This window comes from Eubalaena glacialis, chromosome 19 (assembly GCF_028564815.1).
Source record: "Eubalaena glacialis isolate mEubGla1 chromosome 19, mEubGla1.1.hap2.+ XY, whole genome shotgun sequence".
Classification (NCBI taxonomy): domain Eukaryota; kingdom Metazoa; phylum Chordata; class Mammalia; order Artiodactyla; family Balaenidae; genus Eubalaena; species Eubalaena glacialis.
In genome coordinates, this window is record NC_083734.1 from 12,569,453 (window position 1) to 12,593,371 (window position 23,919).

Below are 23,919 nucleotides of genomic sequence, written 5' to 3' on the forward strand. Positions count from 1 at the left end.
TAAGTAAGATGTAGTTCTCAATGAAATTGCGTTGGAATTTTTGTACTAAGTTTGTTGTGTTTGTTATGCACATGGGCTTGGATTTAGATTCCTTAGAAGAGAAGGAGTGACAGAGATCACATGGGAAAAATCTTTATTTATTTATTTACTTACTTAGTTTTCAGCTCGTTTTGGGACTCATGATGTTCCTAACTAGAGGCAGGGTTGGTGGGTGATATTCAGCATTAATAGAGCTCTTATAATTGAGGAGATAATTTCCAAGGTATTAGGTGACTCATTGGCTATTACAAAGAGCATAGAAGTAATTAAACCTGGATTTTTAATTTCTATTTTCTCATCTTAGCTCCTAGACTATGGACAACGCTTAACTTTTAATGTATATTCTTAGCTGTCAAAAAGGAATGTCTTACCTACTTCATAAGGTGATTGATAGGATCAAATGAGATACAATACTGTGTGTTTAAACCTTTCAAAAGTACCCAGTACTGCTGTGCATAAAATGGTGACATTGACTTTTTTACCCAAAGATGTACTACCATTTAAAATTCACTTTGTGAGCCAAAGGTTAGGCTAGATAAACTATGTGTATACACAGTCTCCCTGAACTTTTGGCCTTGTTTTGTATGATAGAGCTTGCAAGAATTTCTTTCCTAAGTATTTTGACTATCAGTATTTTGTAATCAAAGTTGTCTTTTTCGACAGTTACACTAATCTGCATTCTATTTCTCATAGTCCAGACTTTCAGTTGCAAGGAAGAGAAACCCTTATATATTAGTTTAAGCAAAAATCAGTGAGGGTAACGGATGCATGAATAAACCAAGGCTTTGTTTCAAGAAGTGTAATAGCACCCAGTGACTTGAAAAACAGATGAGTCTTACTTAGGAGAGACTAGACTGGCAAATGGAAAACTATTGGGAACCAAGGAAGCCACCATATTTCATCACATCTAAGATAGCAGTGATCACAAAAGACATAGTTATTTTTTGCACCAGTAAGAAGGGAGAAAAATAATTTCTTTCTGGTAGAACACATTAGCGATAGTCCTACAAGATACATGGAGGCACGAGTTGACCACATCTGCCTTGGACGTTTCTTTCATTTCTTCCTAGCCTTTTGGCAGTTTCTCCTGCCTTCTCTTGAATTATTTGATGTGTAATAGTCAATCTTTTTGCACCTATTTCAAAGGAAAATGTAACAAAGTTTCTGAATGTTGTCTCTACCACGAATTAGCTATATTACTGTAGGTAAAGCCTCTTGAACCTTAGTTTCTCTGTGAGAGTTACATGAGAGCATATATGTAAGCAGTACATGGAACCTCTGTTAAGAGGAACAATAGCAATGGCCTCGGTAGTTTAAGAGGGCAACTGAAATGAGTGTTTATTTTGTTTGTTTTTTAAGGTTGAAGAGATTGTTGGTTTGCAGGCCATAAGGGAGAAGGCATTAGAGAGTGAAGTAATTAAGACTTGATTTGAGAGAAGGGATGCTTTGTGAAGAAAGGATACCCGAGGAGGCAATGGGCCAGGGATGGCAGGTTCAGAAGGATCTATACTTAGGAAGGGGAGTGAGAATGGTCTGCAATGGGAATGAGAGGAAAAACCAGCATTTGAGTTTCTGCTAGGTGCTGGAGATACAAAGATGATCGAGTTATGGTCTTTCTGTAAGGATATTATGGTATGTGTAGGGGAAAGATGGACATAAATTTAATGGTGAAACAGAGACAACAGTGATGTTGTTATAAAGGTGTTTGGTAGCATAGAAGAGGGAGTCAGGGAATGATGGAGAATGTGATTCTTAAATAGAATTTTGAATATGTATCTTTAGTCGTGGGGACTCAATAGTTTTAAAGCTGTATAGTAGGTTCATCATGACTATATTTATGTCTAGAAAGTTTATACTCATGGGGGAAGGTTTGGAAGGGAAAACCAGACAAAATAGCCAGGAGACAGAGGATTTTATCAATTGCTAATGGGTACGGCATTTCTTTCGGTGGTGATGGTTATACAACTCTTTAAACATACTAGAAACCATTAAATTGTGTACTTCAAATACATGAATTATATCTCAAAAAGCTGTTCTATTAAAAATTATTATATGGTAAAGTCATACAAGTTATTTGTATGACTTAGATGCATTCAATTTGGGACTTGTTTTTCTGGAGGTGCAGTTGCCATAACCACTTAGGTAATTAAAGAAAACTAGTCAAGGCTCAGCAGTGAGCTTAGGGCCTTGGAAGTTACTGACATCAAGGTGACAGGTAACGTATATCAAATCATCATGTGGTATACCTTAAACTTACACAACGTTTTATGTCAATTATATCTTAATAAAGCTGGCGGGGACACAACGTTTTATGTCAATTATATCTTAATAAAGCTGGCCGGGGGGAGATGGTGGGTAACACTGTGATATAATGAATGGTTTAATTTACTTAGGGAAAAGATGATTAATTTTAGAGATTAGGATAACATCAAAAGTCAGACCAAGGAAAAGGAAAAGAAGAAAGTGATTGAGAGAATGGCTTCAAGAACCAGGGAAAGGAAGTGTGCCACGGAAGTAAGAGAGGAAAATGTGTCCAGGAAGGTGTCCTCAACAGTATCAGTTGTTTTGGCCCAGAAGGGTTGACTTTAAAAGTACCCAGGAGAATATGGTCTCCCAATCACTTTGTGAGAATAGTCATAGCATCCTGTTTGGAAGCAGAAGACAGTTTCCCGTAAGGCAAAAAAGAGAGTACCCAAGTGATGGGTAAATAGAGAAGACGAGGGGAAATCAGATTTTCCTAATTTTAGAGCACAGCTTCAAGAGAAGGGAGATAGCTTGAAGGGTATGCATGGTTCAGGTAGTTTAGTTTCAAGATGGAAGAAGAGCTGTGTTTTCTTTTCAGTCATTGATGCTGAGACTGTTGGCTAGCTACTTATGGGGAAATTGATTTAGAAATTTTCTTCACACCAAACAACAAAGTTAATTAAAACTCTAAATGGAATAAAAAGTTTCAAGTGATTTTTAAAAATAGTGAATATTATTTTCTGGGTGTTAGGAATTTCTAGTTTCAAAAGCAATAAATATTGGAAGACTATAAAGAGGAAAGAGAAATGGTAACTAAATTCAGTATGGGATTCTTAAATGGATCTTGTGTCAGATAATAAGGCCAGCTATTAAAAAATATTATTGGGGTATTGAAATGAAAGAAAAAAAATAACAGGCAGAAATTAAACAAGGAAAATTAAGAAGCAGTTTGGCAAGAAGAAAACTAAACATTGAGTACGTAAATGGGTAAAGGATATGAACAGACATTTGACTAAAGAGGAAATACATAAAGTTTCTGTACATGGAAAAATTTAGCCCCTAAAGGTATTTTAAACTAGATTTCAGTTGTGAAATTTAAAAATTTTTCAATAAAGAAAAATCTTAGTTTTATTGTCTTGTCACTCAGAATTATCAGCTCATGTCTTGCATTTTTAAAGTGTAGTTTGGTAATAGGTATTAAGCATAAAAACCTCTTTCTAAGAAACTAAACTGTATGTTTAAAATGAAATGACACAAGGTTAAAATTTTAAAGGTGCTAAATTACGATAATTTCTATAAAAGGAAAATGGGTCTTAAATAGATTCTCTCTGATAGAATTCTATACAAACATTTGATGTTAAATGTTCTCAAAGAAAATGACTTCCTTTTCTCAAAGAAAAAATTTTAAGTGATAAGTGAGGAAAATATCTCAATACTGTGTAAGCATTTTCTGTTCAACTTTATAGTGCTGTTACAAGTTTTGCTGTTGTTATTCTTGCCTCTTGATCTAGTTAGTTATTTCATTTTAGTTAAGAGATTTTACTAGGAGGTGTAGGTGAGTTGGGAAAAGGAACCTTAATTGCAGAACAGCTCATATACAAGACATTGAAGGCATGGGTCTTGAATGTTGCATTCACTGCTGAACTCCATGTCAGGTGGTGGGCGCCTGGCACACGGCACGCGTTCAAGAAGCATTTATCGGAGAGCCACAGTGCACACGAACTTTGACTCTGGTTACCCAGAGTTTATAACAGCAGGGGAGTGCTTGAGTTAGGAGGTGAAAAGTAGGCTTTAACATTATACCTATCATAAATTGGTTGGACTTTAGGTAGGAAGTCAGGGATGAAATATACATAAATAGTGTCATTGGTTATTTATACGATTTGGAAATTTGGTTAAAAAATATTTAACCAAAATTTTATACTTTTCTGTCTTTTCTAACATTTCTCCAATAAGTATGCTTTTTGCAATAGGGAAAATTTCACTGTAGAAGATTAGTGAATGTTATGATTTTGATAGTTCCCTAATAGGGAATATTTGTGTGATGTAAATATGGATTAGGACCCCTCTACCCCTTTTGATCAACAATTAATTTGTGGCTTGGATTTTAGAACCGTTTTATAGATTAGGGGCCTAATGAATATCACTTATGTTGATGAATTTTCACTAACAATATGACATGTTCCTTTTGTGGATTTGAGTATACTTTTTCCCTGAAAATATAATTTTGCCTTTATGTGATTTTAAAAGTATATTATCATGTTACCTTTTATTTTTTTCTTAGGAAAGTCTCTAGACTTTTGACTATTAAAAATTTCAATCAATAAGTTAGTGGGGAAACTAGGAATTCATTATCTAGAAACTCAATTCTGGTGTTTGGACCATATGCTTTCTACAAATGAAGAACAGATTCAATAGATGCCATTTCTTCACTTCATTGTATTTATTACATGTAAATGCTAGGCACCACCTACATACTAGGTGTCTTGAAATTTTGTACAAATGAAAAAGGTAGCTTACATTCCTTTTGGGTTTGTCAGGTGGATCTTACTTGGTAAAATCTTTGGTCTTCCTAAAAGGTTAACAGGTTCCATTTTGGAAATTAACTTATGTATCTTTTCAATGGTACAGTGGTATTGAATTTTATACAGATGCCATGGGAATCGGGACCATGTTTATTATAATATGTGTTTTATGTATAGCCAAATTATTTTAAATATTTAGAACAGTAATCTTATTCTCTAATTTTGCAGTTGATAAAAATGGTGATGTATGCATTTCTATTCTTCACGAGCCCGGGGAAGATAAATATGGTTATGAAAAGCCAGAGGAACGCTGGCTGCCTATTCACACCGTGGAAACCATCATGATTAGTGTCATTTCTATGCTGGCAGACCCTAATGGAGACTCACCTGCTAATGTTGACGCTGCGGTAAGGTGTCCCATGCGCACATCTCCTCTCCCGTTTAATTAAACTTGATTAGAACTATAGTAGCTTTATAAGTATATATGTGTAGGTGTGTATCGATATATCTGTTTTTATTCATTTAATTTTTTCATGAATCTGTACAAAGATAAGTAAGATGTAACTAAGCTTTACCCCTAAATATTTGTACCTGCATCTTTTAAGAATAAGGACACTATGGACTTCCCTGTTGGCGCAGTGGTTAAGAATCCTCCTGCCAATGCAGGGGACACGGGTTCGATCCCTGGTCCAGGAAGATCCTACATGCTGTGGACCAGCTAAGCCCATGTGCCACAACTACTGAGACTGCATTCTAGAGCCTGTGAGCCACAACTACTGAAGCCCGTGCGCCTAGAGCCGGTGCTCCGCAACAATAGACGCCACCGCAGTGAGAAGCCCGCGCACCGCAACGGAGAGTAGCCCGTGCTCGTCGCAACTAGAGAAAGCCTGCGAGCAGCAACAAAGACCCAATGCAGCACCCCCAAAAAATAAATTAAAAAAAAAAAAGGAATAAGGACACTATCCTATATAACTATAAAACAGCTGTCATACCTATGAGAACTTATTATCAAGTCCCTAGTAGGTCCATATTATTATTCCCAAGCTTTTATTTTTAAAACTTTCAGACCTACAAAATGTTGCATTAGTTAAATAAACACCCTTAAACACCCCTATACCCTACACATATAGGTTCACAAATGTGGAGGTTTTACAACGTTGTTATTATCATTATCATTATTATTATTATTTACTAAACTGAGAATACTTTACAGATCTTTATGTTTAAGTATATACTTAAATACTTCAGCATGTATCTCCTAAGAACAAAATGGGTGGGGCGGCAGAATCCAGAATTTTAGGAACCCACATTACTTTTTAAAAATTAGTTAATTAATTTTGGCTGTGTTGGGTCTTTGTTGCTGCACGAGGGCTTTCTCTAGTTGTGGTGAGTGGGGGCTACTCTTCATCATGGTGCTCAGGCTTCTCATTGCGGTGGCATCTCTTGTTGTGGAGCACAGGCTCTAGGCGTGTGGGCGTCAGTAGTTGTGGCACTCGGGCTCAGTAGTTGTGGCACACGGGCTTAGTTGCTTTGTGGCATGTGGGATCTTTTGGACCAGGGCTTGAATCCATGTCCCCTGCATTGGCAGGCGGATTCTTAACCAGTGCGCCACCAGGGACGTCCTCACATTACATTTTGTATTCGTTTTATTTATTTATTTTTTACTTATTTTTTTATTTTTTATTTTGTAAAGGATGGTGTTTCTTACCATTTTATTGTAGGTTTCTCATTTTTACATTATTTTTATTTTCATTTTTTTGGTCTTCTCTTCCTTCTCCTTTTCTTTTTTTTAAAAATTATTTTATTTATTTGTTAATTTTTTTTGGCTGCACTGCACTGCACTGCACGGCATGTGGGATCTTAGTTCCCTGACCAGGGATCGAACCCATGCCCCCTGCAGTGGAAGCGTGGAGTCTTAACCACTGGACTGCCAGGGAAGTCCTGTATTCATGTTTTATTAGTCTCCTTTAATCTAGAATAGTCCTAGTTCCTCAGCCGTCTATCCTTCTTTAACAATCCTTTTGTTCTAATTCTTATTCTTGGAAACTTTGTTAGTATATGTGAAAGCTGGGAGGTTAAATTCACCTTTTTTTCTTGTTATTTCAAACCTGCATAAAAACTTGGGTGAAATCTTACATGTAGAAAAACACTACATATATAACCCCCTTTCAAATCTCTGGCTTTGAATTTTTGAATTTAGTAATTGAATTGAAGTAAACACTGGCAGAAAACCATTCTAACTTCTAATAAGTCAAGTATCAGTCCAGACAACATAAGGGGCTCATGTGTGCAGAATTGGTTCCACTCAAAAGAGTGTGTGAGTAATAAGCCAGATGTTAAACTAAGAGTGAAAAAAAAAATAAACTAAGAGTGAGTTGAAGGAAGAGGGGTACCATTTAAATGCCAAAGTGAAGAAGTAATTACTTTCAGTACCAGTACCCACACTAGCAGCTCTAATTCTAGTGGTCTTCAGTATATTTATATAAAATCTATATATCATTATTATTTTAGGGAGGTATTAAAATTTTGGGTGTAAGTAGGAGGAAAGGCCAAGCTATTGAGTCATACAGACTTTCTGTCACTCTCTTTTCAGCCCCACTTGATTTATTTATTTGTTTGTTTGTTTGTTTGGCTGCTCTGGGTCTTAGTTGCGGTATGCGAGATCTTAAGTTGCGGTATGCGAGATCTTAAGTTGCAGCATGCGGGATCTTATGTTGTGGCATGCAGGATCTTTAGTTGTGGCATGTGGGCTCTTAGTTGCAGCATGCAGGATCTAGTTTCATGACCAGGGATCTAACCCGAGCCCCCTGCATTGGGAGCGTGAAGTCTTAACCACTGGACCACCAGGGAAGTCCCTCAGCCCCACATCTTTTTTTTTTTTTTTTTTTTTAATTAAATATTTATTTATTTATTTATTTGGCTGCACTGGGTCTTCTTTAGCTGTGGCATGCACCTCAACCCCACTTCTTACTGACTTCTCAGAGCTGTCATTTCCAGACTTTAACTTCAGAGTTCTGTTCAGTAGGTCCTTTTCCCTCCTTTGCTGGGGTTCCATTGAGACTCCTGTAGGCTACTACTTTCTCTCCTCTGCTGCGTGTTTCATTGTTCTTCCATCTACTTTTGGTCTTCCAGAAAAAATTTCTCCCCATTATTAGATGATTTTAATGCCATTTTCTTTGATAGTGAGGATTTATACCTTAAAAAAATAATTCCGGTATGATCATTTTAATAGGATCTTAGGAGAGCTAAGAGATAAACATATGTGCTTTTTGGTCTGTTGATTCCATAGGTTCTTCACATGTAAAATGCAGATGATAACACCACCCATCTGGTCATCCACAGTGTGTGGCACAGTGGATTCAACAAATGGCGACTCTGTTATTAGCTAGCTCCTGCTTTGAACCATCATCTACCAATCTGTCTTCTACCTAGAAGTCATCCTTGCCCAGTCTTGTGTGTCACCAGAGAATGTCAGTCAAATTATATATCTAAATTCCTTTCCACCCCTCTGCCATTGATTTGAGTCCTTTTAACTTCTTACCTACATTATTGTAATAGCTTTCTATCTGATCTCCCTGCTCTCAGTCTTACTTCTCTCTGCTAAGTGCTCTTTTTAGGTGATTTTTTTTTTCTTTTCCTGAGATTGACCTTCCTTCTTTTCTGGAATTGACCCTTTCTCCTTAAAAATTTCTTAAATATGATAATGAGGTAATTACAGACAATAACATTTTATCCATAAATACTTCATCAAACATCTCCAAATCTCTGTACATGTTAGCATTATAGTTTATCTCTTAATTTATTATAATGATTTGCTTTCTGGGGTGCCTTGCTTTGAGGGCAAAAATTGTTGTTTAGATCTCTTCCTCTGCACGGGCAAGTATTGAAGATTTCTGTACTTTTTGCTGTTCCTAAATGGATGATACAGGGGGGAAAATAGGGCTGGGCATTTTTGTGAGAATTTCTTGCTATTTACTTGCTAAGTAAAATCAGCTCTATTCTCCTGTGAAACTATGCTGGTGCTGTTTTGTGTTCCATTTTCATGGGCCACGCAGTGATAGTGATATTGTCACTGTCATGTGTCCCACCCCCTCATCCCCCCGCCCCCACTAGAAATAGTACTCATTATCATCTCAGTATGATGCATTACACCCATATACTTGATATTGGAGGCACTGTTATGTCTACTTTATTTTCTGGTTGCTACCAGTAGGGAGAGTTGGTGATCCTTTAGATAGGCTGGATATCTTATTTGTAAGTCGTAGCTTTCTTTTTAGCATAATACAAAACTTCTAATGATCTTCAGGGCCTTGTCCTCTTTTAAAGAAACTTTTGCCTGTAGAGGTCATTTGCATGTATCCTAGCAGAGTGCCTTGCAAAAGTGTTTCTTGACTACTTTTCTACCTTGTCAACTTTTTAACATTTTAAAAGTGTTCACATTGCCAAAGCATTACATTCAAAATTAAAATTAGTATTTGAGATTGTAAGAGGAATTTACATAAAATCAGTTGCTGTTACTTTTGTACTTACAGAAAGAATGGAGGGAAGACAGAAATGGAGAATTCAAAAGGAAAGTTGCCCGCTGTGTAAGAAAAAGCCAAGAGACTGCTTTTGAGTGACATTTATTCAACAGCTGTAACTTCACTTATTTCAGGGTAAGTTCATTTAAAAAATCGTCCTATTCTTTTGCATTTTTATACATGTCATAAATGTTTTTAGAAATTGTGTGATTTGGATATTTGAATTGCTTGTTTTCATTGGCCTCATTTTTTAGTGGTAGTATCCAGTAGTCTCCTATTTCTCAGCAGAAATAGTGTCATCCGCTTGCTTTTTCCTTCAGTAAATGCAGCTGTTTTTTACTAGATATTCTGTGTTAAACTGGTTGTTAGTATGGTAGCAGTCTATTTCTTTTCACTGATGGTAAAATTTCTCATTATAAAGTTCTGTTCTGTTTTTTTTTAAAGCTAAGTTTCCTCCGTTTTACCTTTTGGTTTACCATCTTTGATTAAGCTAGGCATTGAAGTTTCTTGTATCTTTTCATACTGTGCTATAATGAATAAGGAATGACTTAAATTTTTGTTTCCCAGTTTTTTTTAAAGAAGGATCATATTTTATATTAAACATCTACCTTTCTTGTTTTAATTGGTCTTTTTCTCCTTGTTTATTACTTATAGGGCCAGTAGGAAAATTTTCCCTTTTATTGTATACCATCTGTCCACAAGTCCGTTTTAAGTCTAGTAAGGAGCCAAAGATAGCAGCCACCCATCTGGCTTAGAAGAGGACATGGTGTAGATGAATTGACCAAATGTGTGATATTTAAGTTATTTGGTTTCCCTTTTTAAAATCAAATATCGAGGTGATAAAACCTGTTTATGAAACGTAGCATCTAAAAAATCAGAATACATGATACATCCCTGTACCTGGCCAACTATTTAAAGCAAAAGAACTTTAGGAATTCCCAGGTTGTCCAGTGGTTAGGACTCCGTGTTCTCACTGCCGAGGGTCCGGATTCAATTCCTGGTGGGGAACTAAGATCCCACAAGCTGTGTGGTGTGGCCAATCAATCAATCAATCAATATTAAAAAAGAAAAAGAACTTTATTACCTGTTACATCTCCTATATTCCCCTCCTACCCCATCCTTTTTTCATATTCCCAATTCTTTGTTTACCATTGCTTTTCTTCACAATTTCATCAAGTTTGTATTCCTAAACAACATATTCCATGTTTTTGAACTGAATATATGTGGAATTATAATGTATGCATTCTTTTGTGACTTTTAGCTCATCATTATATTCTTGAAATTGGTCTTTGTTATGTGCAGTTATATTTCTTCTGTTTTCACTGTTAAGTAGTATTTCATTAGATAAATTGCTCTTGATTCTCATTACATTATTTCTCTATTTTGGGAGGGGTTCTTTTGTTTGTTTTGCTTTTTTTGTTGTTGTTTTGTTTTGTTTTTGCTTGGTTTTTGTTTGTTTGTTTGTTTTTTGTTCTTTTGGGTTTTTTTGGCCATGCCTCCTGGCTTGCAGGATCTTAGTTCCCCAATCAGGGATTGAACCTGGGCCCAGGGCAGTGAAAGCAAAGAGTCCTAACCACTGGACCACAAGGGAATTCCCCTATTTTGCTCTGTTTTTGCTATTACAGAGAATGTGGCTATCCTTGTTTCTTGTTGCAGAGCTACTACAAGAGTTTCTTGGGTGTATACGTAGGGGTGGCATTAAGTTAAAGGTATATGCACATCACTTTGAGTAGATAATGCCAAATTGTCTTCCAAAATGTTGCATCTATTTATACTCCTTTTGGCAAGGACAAGGATTCCATTTGTTCCATATTCTCTTTAACATTTGATATTATCAGACTTCTTCAAAGTTTGTTTTCCCAAAGTTTTTGATCTGGTATAAAATGATATGTCATTATGGACTTAATGTGTGTTGCCTTAGTTACCAATGCAATTGCGTATTGTAACATGTGTTTGACCATTGACACTTCCTCTATGAAATGCTTATTCTGATCTTTCCTGTTTTTCAGTTAGGCTATTGATTTGTATCCTTGTCAGTTCACTTTTTCCATGGTGTCTTTGGATGAACAGAGGTGCTTAATTTTAATGCAATTTAATTTTTTAGTTCTTTCCTGTATGCATTTTACTTTTTGTGTCTTAGTTTCTTCCCTGCCATCAGAAAGCTACTATTGTATATTGTCTTCTAAAAGTTATTATGGTTTTGCCTTTCACAAATGTGTTGAATTCACTGAAATTGGTTGATGTATGGTGTGAGTTGGAGTTCAACTTTACCCTTTGATTCCCCCTAATATATAACTGTTGACTGCATCATTTATTGACAAGTCCATCCTTTCACCACTGATAATGCAGTGTCGGTTATGTTGTAAAACTGCATTCCAGGTATGTGTTGATCTGTTTCTGACCTTTCTAGGTTTCCTTGGTTGGCTTGTCTATCCTTGAACCGGTATCACACTGTCTTAATTTTTATTTATGATTTTTATGATTAAACGTATCAAATGCAAAGGTAAATCAGAAGTTAAGCTAAAGTCTACCCACTTTTCATTCTGTTTTCATGTTTGATATCTCTAAGTTTCTGAAAAGACTCGTATCTACTTTTAGATCTTGTTATAATAACCTAAAATGCTGAAAATTAACCTTACTTCTCTTTGTTCCCAACAGATATAGCAATAACCTTGCAGTCTTCAAATTATTTGTTTTTCACCATCTTATTTATATCTGCTTTGTTTATTTTTGCTAATAGTCCTGTCCTGATTTCATTATCATTACATCTAATACCTCCCACACGTCTAGTCAGTGATCCTCATCTTTTCTTTTGACTCTTGCTTTCCACCACCTTAGGTCAAGTTCTTGTTACTAGTTGAACATCTTTTGTGTCGACCTGCACTTCATCCTAGATATTTGTCCTGGATACAACTGCCATGTTAGTCTTCACAAAGCTCAGCTCATTCATTGCATTGGTTCTTTAATGGGTCGGACAATATCTTAGGAACAACAAACACTTCAGGGCTTGTTTTCCTTACCCATACTATTTTCCAGTCAGAAAAGAGCTTGGCGACAACAACGAATTGAGTGGAAGGAAATAATAGGTTGGAGCCTAAGCTTATGCGTGATTTTACCTTATAAACAGTACTTTATAAATTTAGGAAATAATCAAGAATTTTATTTACCTTGATAGTATGTTGCAAATAAAATAAATAAATACGAATTAAGTGTCACAAACCAATTTTGTAAGGGATTATATATTATCTTCTTTGTTGGTGGGATTAGAGTTAATTTATACTTGATCATAACATACACGTCTTTAAAGTACACTTATCAAGATTAAGGTTCACGTAAAAAGAAGACGGAGGCAAATAATAATGTTGAATCAAAATACCTCCTTGCATAGAATAGGTTAATTGAAAAGCAGTATAATATACTGTTAATGATGAAACTAAACTGAGAACTTACAATTAAAGGTGTAGGAAGCAATAACTGGAAATCTTGGCAAACAGGTCAGCACTGCTTACACATCCTTCTTTAAAGTCGCAAGTCCTACATATAGATTCATTCGTGCATTGTAATGTCCGTGCACTGTTGTAGAAGGGTATGTGTGGCAGCTGGATGTTAGATAGGACAGAATTTTGAATTAAATTAATGCACTAATATTTTAATGGTTAATTTTAGTTACTATTCCTAACTTACTGTGTTAGTATTAAGCTCAGGCTTCTGTGTAAAAAATTATAGTCTTTGAACTGTGTGTTTTTCATTGGTAAGAACTGAGTAAACGATTTTGCATTTTGTTTTCAGTCTGAAGCTCATCCTCATCACGAGGATCCTTTGGCCCCCCTGTGGCCAAAGACAAACATTCTTTGGGAAACATTGATTAATAAGTAATTAAGGGGAGTTTCCTGGTGGTCTAGTGGTTAAGATTTCACTGCCGTTGCACAGGTTCAATTCCTGGTTGGGGAACTGAGATCGCACAAGCTGTGTGGTGCCGCCAAAAAAAAAAAAAAAAAGTAATTCAAGCGGATGTACTTAACTAGCATTCAGGCACCCAATCTTGTCTATTGTATGTTGATTAAAAATTACTAGTAGCTTCCCTCTTATGCTCATATAGTCCCCCTCTTTCTGAAATGTATCTCGTCATTCATTCAACTCAAATACTCGACCCATTTCCCGTGCCAAGGGTCTGGAATGTGTGTTCTGTTTCTTTTGCCACTTGAGATGAGGTCCATTTCAAATTCCCCTTCTTTCATGAAGTTATTGCTCTTCATCCCCAAGCAAATTCTTCCCTTTCTGAAGCACTGTAGCACATAGAGTCTTAACTTTTAGCCATTTATGAATTTGTCTTACTGCTCTTGTTACGTATGATATGATGCGGTTGGGAAGTAATGCCTCAGTAAGTACCCAATTCCAGTCATCTGTTTGGATTGCACTAAAAGTGAAATCATTTGAAAATTAAATTAAGAAATCACATCAGACTCCATGACTTAACTAATATCTTCTAAAAAAGGGTCTGTGTTTTACTCATCTACCTAATGCACAGAACAAGGTAGGCTGTAGGGTTGAGGTGCCCACATAATCTTTATTTTTTTATTATTATTTTTTATAAAGTTATTTATTTTTACTTATTTATTTTTGGCTGCGTTGGGTCTTCATTGTTGCGCGTGGGCTTTCTCTACTTGCAGCAAGTGGGGGCTACTGTTCGTTGTGGTGCGCGGTCTTCTCATTGCGGTGGCTTCTTTTGTTGCGGAGCACGGACTCTAGGCATGCGGGCTTCAGTAGTTGTGGCACGCGGGCTCAGTAGTTGTGGCACACAGGCTTAGTTGCTCCGTGGCATATGGGATCTTCCTGGATCAGGGCTCGAACCCGTGTCCCCTGTGTTGTCAGGCGGATTCTTAACCACTGCGCCACCAGGGAAGCCCCACATAATCTAAATGTCTCTGTCATTACATGATTTTTATGCCCACGGCTATACTATAGAAACCTGTTGCTTTGTGGCAGATTTAGCGAGCTCTAGTCTATCACTCAAACTCTTCTTAAAGACTTGCTTTTTTCATGCACTTCCTGAATATCCTCAGTCTCTGTAGTCTTGTGATAGGATGATGTGAAATAAAACCCACAATAAGCACTTGAAAAATGTACATTCTATTTAGGTTGAATGAAAAGTAAATCTAATTTAGTATTTTTTATGATGTAATTTTTTACATCAAAATCCATAACTTATGTAATTTTTTTTAAACTGGAAGCATTAGTGTTGATGTACTTGACCCAGATTTTCTTTATTTCACTTTTATTGTGGTAAACACACAACCTAAATCTACCCTCTTAACAATTTTTATGTGTACAGTATTGTTAACTATATGCACATTGTCGTACAGTACATCTCTAGAGCTTTTTCATTTTGCACGACTGAAATTTCTCTACCCCTTGAACAACAACTCTCCATTCCCCCTCTCCCCAGGCCTTGGCAACCACCACTCTATGTTTCTATCAGTGTGACTACTTTAGATACTTCATATAAGTATAATCATGTAGTATTTGTGTCTCCTATATAAAGATTATTAATAATTAATAACCATATCCTTTTTCTAATTCAGGTGTGGGATGGGATGAAGAGAGAGGAAAAAGGGAGAAACAAATCCTCCCTTTCCCATAGATCAGCAGCATGGCCACATTCTATACCACTAGACAAAAGAACTTTGGTCTTTTGGTTCTGTATCAAGGCTAGAGGGATTGTATTAATTCTCTATTGCTATGTTACAAATTACCTGAAATTCAGTGACTTAAAACAGCATTTCTTATCTCATGGTTTCCATAGGCCAGGGTTCCGTGTATGACTCGATTGACTCTTCTGGCTCTGGGCTCCTTATAATGCTGCAGTCAAGGTGTTGGTTGGCACTGCAGCCATCTCAGGGCTCAGCTGTGGGTGGATCTGCTTCCAAGTTCAGTCAACTGGTTTTTGTCAGGTTTCTATTCCTTACAGGCCATTGACTGAGTCCTAAGTTTTTTGTCACATGGGCCTCTTCATAGGTCAAATCACAACTTGCTGGTTGGCTTCATCAGGGAATAAGTAAGATGATAAGAGAAGATAAGCTATGGGTGTAGTGGATGTTACTGTCTCCTGTCCAGAGGGAAATAATCATATCCCAGCCTGCTGGGAATGTTGCCTACTGATAACTCATAGCTGAGTTGTTTCCTAGGAGTTGCCCTTAGCTAAAAGAGATCACTTGCCCAAGTTAGTCCCCTTCCCCAGAGGCCACTTGCATCCAAGGACTAGTTGGTTTGGGTAAGGGATGGCTTGATACAAAGGCTTGGACTTTTTTCTCAATTTGGGAGTTATCTGAAGGGCCATTCCAGTGTGGGATTGATTGAAGCCTTTATTTCAACTGCCGCCCCCCCCCCCCCCCGCCCCAGTTCATCTTCTTCTTCTGCTTAGACCTATTTCCCTCACTCTTGTTTTTGGAAGCACTTCTCAGTAAACGTTTTACAAATACTTGTCTGAGAATCTGTTTCGTAGATACCCTGACCCAGGATAGTAGGCATTGTGTAACCCAGCACAGTAAGATAGAAGATTTTCTGCCTTACCTCGTTGCATATGTGTACGCATGAATCTAGAGTCATTTCTCACAAATAGAAGTATATGTGGCTCCATGTATATGGCTTCTGTTCCTCCTAGGCGGCCATATTTTCTTCATGGCTTACTTGAGACCACATTTGGAGTATGTGATTATCACAATAGGACCACATCCTTGATGGGTTTCATATTCAGATCATTTAAGGATTAGCCTCCACATCTCACCCGTATCTCCTTAAAATTAGGGCTCCTTAAACGTTGAGGCTTTCTGATCTCTTGTGTTACAATAAGATTATGAAGAAAAGTGCAAACTCTACTCAACCTGCTTCAAGGATGCATCCGTCTCACTCCCACTAATACAGGTGATCTATAGTGATCTTGTTGACTGAGGTAAGGAGGAGACTAAGCTATCTCCAGTAAATTTTAAAACATAAGACAGATATGAAAAACAAAACCATCAGAACAAAATACAGGAGAATATCAAGGTAGAGAAGGATTTATTAGGCACCAGTAACACCCATAAAAGGAAAAAATTTGATAAATTTGGCTGTATCAAAACCAAAAACTTAAATATTATGACAGGATAAAGTTAACAAAAATAAGTGGCAAACTGGGAAAAATTTTCTGTAAATCTAATATTCAGGATTTCTATCTAGAATCTACAGACTTTTGCAAAGCAATAAGAAAAATATCAGCACAAAGGAAAATGATATGAATAGATAATAAATAGAAGCAAAAAGAAAGATGATTGTTGTTACGCATGCAAAAATTAATTCAGCTGTATTTGTAAGCAGAAATACAAAGCTACAGGGGATGACATCAAATCCATCAGGTTGTCAAAAATCAAAATGTCCAAGAAACCCAAGTGTTGGTGAGGATTTCAGGAAATGGTGTACCTGAAATACTGGCATAAGTGAAGTTGTTCTGTCAACATTGGAGAGCAATTTGGTAATAGCTAGTCAATTTGAAAACACATATCCTGCGATTTAGGTGTATAGGTTAGAGAAACTCTAGCACATGTGTACAGAGAGACATGATGCAAGGATATTGCTTGCAGTATTGTGTGTAATTTTTAAAAGGCCTATTAGAATTGATCAGTTACTATTAATATCAGTTACAATATTCTATTGTATCAGCTAAAATACCTAATGTAGACTTAGTTATATATAATCACATGGTTTAATCTCAACACAATCTTGAGTAGGAAAAGCAATTTGTAAAAAAAAAGTATGATATCATTTATGTAAATTATAAAGTAAAACCGACTATATTTTATTCTATCATAGTTATCTGATAGAATAAAAGTTTTTTTAAAAAGAAAGGACTAGAAGAAATATGGAAAATTCTTAAAATTTGTAGTACTACTTAACTTTAGGGAGGAAGAGAGGGACCTGGGAAACAAAGGGGCTTTGCCTTGTTTTTTTTTTTAAAGTGTCAATCTTCCAGCACATTTGGCTGACCTTCTTCCCTCTCCACAGAAAACTAAGGTAATAAGGAAACCAGGGGCTGCCTGTTTGCCAGATCCAAAGGCTTAATTTTAGTTTAGTGGGGTTTTTTTGGCCGCACCATGAGGCGTGTGTGATCTTAGTTCGCCCGACCAGGGATCGAACCTGTGCCCCCTGCAGTGGAAGTGGGGAGTGTTAACCACTGGATCGCCAGGGAAGTCCCTTAGTTTTGATTTTTAATCTCTGTAGCAATTGAATTGAATTGACTGTTGATGTCCCTTCTAGAAACATCTTCTCTAACCCATAAATATCATGGCTCTATTTTGGTTCCCTCTGAATCTGACTGCTACCTTTATAGTTGCAGCTATATATAAGGAAAAGGAAATCTCTTTCCCATCTCAGCTCCCCAGTTCTGCTATCAGAAGTAAACACTGTTTAATCTTTCAGAAATCTTACTCTCCCCCCAACACACGTGTACACACAAGTGTGATTTTGTGTGTCTGTGTTTATAACAAATGTATACATAGCATACACTCTGTACTTTCAACATTGTCTTGATATTTTACTAGCTCAGTAATATATATCTGCTTCCCTTTTAACAGTTGCGTGTTATTAAGGATTAAGATTTATATCTTGAAATGAGAGGTAACACCAAGAACAGCTGACCCTGAGCTCATTTCATTTCTTGTTAATGAATATTTACAAAGGCACTGTTTTCTTGGGAAAGAAGGGGCTCTGTAGGAGTACCATAGACATTATCCAGGCCATTAGAGAGCTGTTCACCTAGCCAGTTAGACCAGGCATAAAAAAGGTTAAACCACACGCAGAGCTCTAGTGGGAGTAGAAGCACGGTGCGGCTTTGAGAAATTATGACTGGTACTGAATGGTTAGGACGGAGGTTAGACGTAGGGCTGCGAGTGAGATTAGAAGTCTCTAGAGTAGAGATGACCATTCATTTGGTATAGAGAGCAGTACATACTAGGGCCAAAGACAGCATCTTGCACAATTTCCACATTTAGGGGACAGAAACATGTGGGCTGCTTGGTCACAAGGAGGAGAGCTAGGAGAGTGAGGTATTACCGACCTCAGAAAGGAAGTGTGTGGATGGTCACCAGTGCATGACATAAGGAAAAGAAAAAGAATAGTTCAGTTTGGGGGGAAAATGGATGGATTGGTGATAGGGGGAGAGTTGTTGTTTAGTAAGTAGTATATTTGGTGGCAGTGTAGAATGAATTGGAACTTCTGGAATCATCTGTGTGAAAGATAATGGGGAAAACTTCCTTGATACTAAGCTATTTAACTCATGGACTGCTTTCACTTAAGAATGGTTGAGCTTATTGGGACACTTAGCCTTGAATGATGAATTACTTTCAATATTGTCTTTAACATCAAAAAGTGTTAAAAAAAAAGTGTTTTTTTTTTTTTTTTGGAAATCATGCTTGTCTGCTTTTTATTTTTTTAGGCCTTTTAAAAAGATTAAATTGTGTAGCCACATGGAAAACTAATGATTTGATTCTAGTTTTAGAAATAAATGGAACAAGACACTTTCCAACTAAACCATCTCCGAATTTGTAGGTTAGAAATCAAGAATAATGAAGTGTAAGTTTGAGGCAAAAAATAGATACTTAAGTTATTTTGTAAAGACATACAGTTGATATAATTTCCATTAATATAAAAATGGTGTGATTTTTTAACAACGTCACACAACAGAAGATTTATTTTAAACCAGAAATGGGATATGCTTACAAATTGTAAATGACTGTTTTAGGTCAGCACCGTTTATTTGAGTGTTATGCAGGTAATTCAGTTTCACATTTCTCTTTCTGGAGAAAAGAACAACAAACTTGCTTTTTCTGTACCAAGGCCTTTTTTCTGTTTAGAATATATTTTATTTAAAGGGTGGGGGGGAATAGATTTTTCTTTTCCTGCTGAAGAAGCTAAAGCTATTTAAAGCTGGGTCCTAACTACTAAAAGGCTCCAATACCTAATTTTAGGTAGTTAATGACTTTCTATAGTCAGCCCTCTCTGGAGTATTTTTCTTTAAAACCTCACATGGAAACAGTTTAAATGGTTCTTTTGTGGCCCTGAAATTTCTTGTTCATATTATAAGGGAATGATTACTGAATGCCCAAGCTCTATACCCAGTTCTTTTTCAGCCCTGAGAGGTTAATTGGGCAGGGGTAAATTTGGGTGTGATATGTAGTCTTTGGAAAAACATTTAAGTAACATAACCTAAAAGTTACAGTCCTATTCATAATGATTTCTCTTGAGTATCAGTCTATGTCTTTAGATTTTCTAATAAAACGTGTGCACATATGTGTATCTGTGTGCAAACGATAGAGCCTGATTGCTGGTGAAGGTGGTATATTCATATTTGGTGGATTCAGTGCTTTGCTGGGGACCATTTACATTGATTGGTTTGAGCCCTTTGGAGATAAATTTAGCAGTCATTCTACTTCTCAGGAGCTGTCTTAGGGAGGCAGTCTAAATTCGGGAAATAGGCACATGTTCGGCCATAGATAAGCCCACAGCTTTCTTCCTGCCCACATCAGAGCTCTGGTATGGTTGAATTCGGGTGATTGTAATATTGATAAATTCATTCGGGGATTTAGAAGACACACTGAACTTTTCACACGTCTGGTGTGAGTTAAATATTTGCCATGGCTCTAAGTACATTTGGCTTCATTGTTAGGAGTTTAAAATTATATCCCTTGGATTCCCAGTCATCTTCTATTAGACTTCTTTGTGACCAGCATTGGCTTGGCAGGTGATTCAGACTTCTGTGTTTCTGGAGTACTTGATCCGATGTAATAGTAATAGGTATTCTCCCCTGCCCCCTTCTATTGCTCCCCCTACATACTCAAAGGACATGTTCATATAATAAAAGCTCTGAAAAGTCCAATCATTTAATTAGACTTTTTTTTTTTAATTGAAACTAGTGTTTTCCTAACCTTTTGAACAGGAAACTCTGCCACTTATTAATTAGCTCTGTGACCTTGTCTCTCTTTTCTCTGTAAAATGGGGGAAACCCCTTCATATGGTGATTATGAGCATTACATGAGATAAGTTTGTATGGCACTTTGTATACTGCTTGGCACATAATAAGCACTCAATAAGGTGGTAGTTGTTTTTATTTAGCTGTGGTTCTTCTAGTCTAATTGAACACATGAGATCAGCAGATACAAAACAATAGGAAACTCTAATTGGGAGAGAAGGTCAGTTGTCAGAGGCTTCATGGATAAAATAGGTTTGGACTGAACCTAGAGAAATCTAAGTTAAGGCTTAGTAATAGAACTTTCTTCACTGATGGAAATAATCTATATTTGCAGTGTCCAACATGGTAGTCAGTGGACATACTGAGCACTCGATATGTGGGTAGTGTGACTGAGGAACTAAATTTAAAATGTTATTAACAATTATTTGAATTTAAAATGAAATGGTTGTATGTGGCTATCATATTGGAAAAGCACAAAAGTGAGCTTAAAGTGAAATGAAAAATTTGTTTCCCAAGAAATGGAATACAAATAAAAATTTCTAATCAATTAATTCTTTTGTAATTTATAATATCACTATATAATGCTGTTTGCTTTCTTGTAGGTCTCCAATTGAGAAACATGGCACTGTTTTTCCTGCACTCTACCCACCTATTGCTGGACTTCTGTTGTAACAAGTTGGCAAACACTGGCTGGAACTGGGCTGCAATAAAACATGCCAGTATCAATGCTGACAAGAGCCTAACAAGTGCCAACTTACAGATGATTACGCATTTTGAATTCTAATGAACTGTTTTAACCTTCAGGAAGAATTGTAAAGACCTGTACATAGCACAACATGATCCGGATAATATATATACTGTTCATGTACATCCACAAACACACCTTGTACCAAATAATGCTTTCTTGTAGTAGAATAAGAATCGTGTAAATTCTAAAAGATTTTAGCAGGTTTTCTTTCCCTATTCATTGTTTCTTATCAGTTTTAAAAGACTCCTTAAAGCATGTCAGATAAAAAGCAATTAGGATTAAAAGTTTCCATTTAATTTCCTTTAAACCATTGAGGCTTCATTAAACTCTTTTCACTTACTAAACTTTGTATCTTCTTTGTTTTGACACACTCCCCTTTGCTTTTATCTCTTCTGTCTGCCAGGAAGTTTTCAAATCATTTAGTTCAAATACTGAAACACTCAATAAGCAACTACTTGATTTTTAATGATGACTTCAGAGGAATGGTCATCACTAGGTGCTTCATCCCTTTTGTATTATACTTGCACCCATCTCTTGGATTGGATATAGCAATAACATTTTTTCATTGTTGAGAGCTCTTGAATTCAGTCATTTTCCCCAAGAACTAAAAAGAGTTGGTTCTGAATTCAATTCAGATTTTAAATTATTGAAATTTACCCCAAACAATACAAAATTCTGATTTGGTTTTATTTTTGCCCTCAGTTACCTAATGTGAAGGTTGGATGAATAAAGCATGCACAGCTGCAGGCTTTCTACTTAACTTCTGGGCTTGCTATTAAAAATGCTGTTTACCCACACATCCTTCTCCTTAGCCCTTCATATTTCTTTGCCTCTATTCTCTATACTGCAGATTTTTCTCACCTATTGTACAAAGAAATTGCGATGTATATTTTCATGTAATTTGATTTTGGAATTCTGTCACCTTATGTAGTGAGTTCTTCCAAAATATAATTTTTTTCCAATAATTGTCAAGTTGTTGGCTTTTATTGTATTGAATGAAGGTTATAATACTGAGTGCCAGAGAAGTGCAGTTTAGAAAAATCTCAGGTTGTTTCCTTATGCAAACAAATTTAATACTTGAAAATCACATGGCCATGGCAGTATATGTATTGGGTTCTGTATAGATTCTTATGTGAATCTCAAAGCATTACAGGGATGTAAAGGCTTTGCTATTTGACATATACAGATTTTGCCACTGACATAGTGCACTTGGATTTTTATTACTGTTTGAGCATAAGTATATTTCATATCATAAGTTTTCGAAAATAATTTCAGGAAATGTAAAATGAGCATGTGCAGTGTTAAAGGTGGGCCCAAGTTCCTCTGTGTTTGAGGCTGGGACTGGGAGGTAGTCTTTGGCATATAAGGGATAGAACTTGAGACAGTACCCGATGGGACATGGTGTTTAATTGTGAGAATCAGTGAGAATTGGTGCATCTCTGCTCTGTGGGGTTTGGAGAAATGCTTTGGCAGAAGAGTGAAAGGATTCCTGCAAGGAGCCAGTCCTTTACGAACTTTGCATGTCTTTTTTAAAGCAGAAGTAAAATAATTGAGGTCTAAATCTCAGTCTCTTCTTCACTCTGAAGCATTAAAAAAGCCCATAAATGTGTAATGGCTGAATGTGAAATTGTTTGATTCATTGCAGCCCAATTTTCTTCAAGAACTTGGCGTGTGACTTTACTTTTTCAAAGACTCTGTAAACATTGTTGCCCCAAAGTGCCAGTACTGCATGCCTACCTGGGACTTTGAATGCAATCCCTTTTTATTCTTAAATCAGAAATTGTTCACATGGTGCTTGCTTGTGGCAAGATGGAGTCTGAATTTTGCTCTCCTATTGCTGTAATTCTGCTAGCAATCTCTTGAGTTAAAACCTGGGATTTGACTCTTCACAGAGGAGCAAATGACCTGGTAACTCAGGGACAACTATTCTTGAACTTTTAAGTGCCACATTAATGCAGTTACTTTGGTGGAACCATGTGTTCTTTAGGGCTAGATCTTGGGGGTAGAAGGAGAGCCAGGAATGAGTGCAGGTCTCATGACACCCCTTTCCATCTGGTGCCCATAGCGTGCTACATATGGAAACACAGGCCTCGAGAGATGTTTTGGCTTCTTTTCCTCTGTCAGAGGTGTCATCTGTGCCTTTCCCAGTGTTCATTTGACTGTGAATCTAAATGCCTCTACATTTGATGTTAAACCACACTCAGGTGACACTGATCCAGGTGGCTTTTGTCCCAGCAGTGCCTCATCATTAGTGTGAGTCTTGTCTGCTTTAGGAAAAGGATTTTTCTCCCTGACCTTGTGCCAACTATCAACAACACCTGCATAGTCTTATGGATTGTAGAACCGTTGCCTGTTTCCTAAATTTATTCCAAGTTCTTGTAAAGGCTTATCGATTTCAGTCTATGCTTATAATGGGATGGATGATCTCAGTGGCTTTCTGGCCTCTTGTGAGTTTAAAATCCAAATGAGGTTGGTTTTCTTGTCATTACAAGGTAATATTTTTGTGAGGTTATTCCACTAGTTCTGTGATTACTTGGGTGTCATAGTGTCTTTAATGGCCTTCATTCTTGGTTGTGAAATTTTATTTTATATGCTCATTCACCCTCTACAAATCTGCCCGTTTGGGGTTGTGGTGCCTGTGTATTTGCCTGTCTGGTCCCCAGTTGGTGGAATTACCTTTTGTGTACTGCCACTTCTCAGCATCTTTGAAATTTGACATAATGTTGCTTCATTCCAGTTTTTTTGTTTGTTTGTTTTTTTAGTTCTGTAATTTGTTGATTGTATTTAACTATGTGAGTTCTGTTGTGATGTTTACTGTATTGTAAAGCACCTCGATCATGTGAT

At 36.7% G+C, this 23,919-nt stretch overlaps 1 protein-coding gene across 1 annotated transcript in view; it reads left to right on the forward strand.

The window, feature by feature from the left end:
* Positions 1–21,382, forward strand: part of UBE2G1 (ubiquitin conjugating enzyme E2 G1) — a 95,761-nt gene extending 74,379 nt beyond the window's left edge. The window contains exons 5-7 of the mRNA XM_061176867.1: positions 5,037–5,215; positions 9,341–9,463; positions 20,930–21,382. Coding sequence (XP_061032850.1) covers positions 5,037–5,215; positions 9,341–9,427 — 266 coding nt within the window. The 3' untranslated portion in view covers positions 9,428–9,463; positions 20,930–21,382. The remainder of the gene's footprint in view (positions 1–5,036; positions 5,216–9,340; positions 9,464–20,929) is intronic.
* The last annotated feature ends 2,537 nt before the right edge of the window (positions 21,383–23,919 follow it).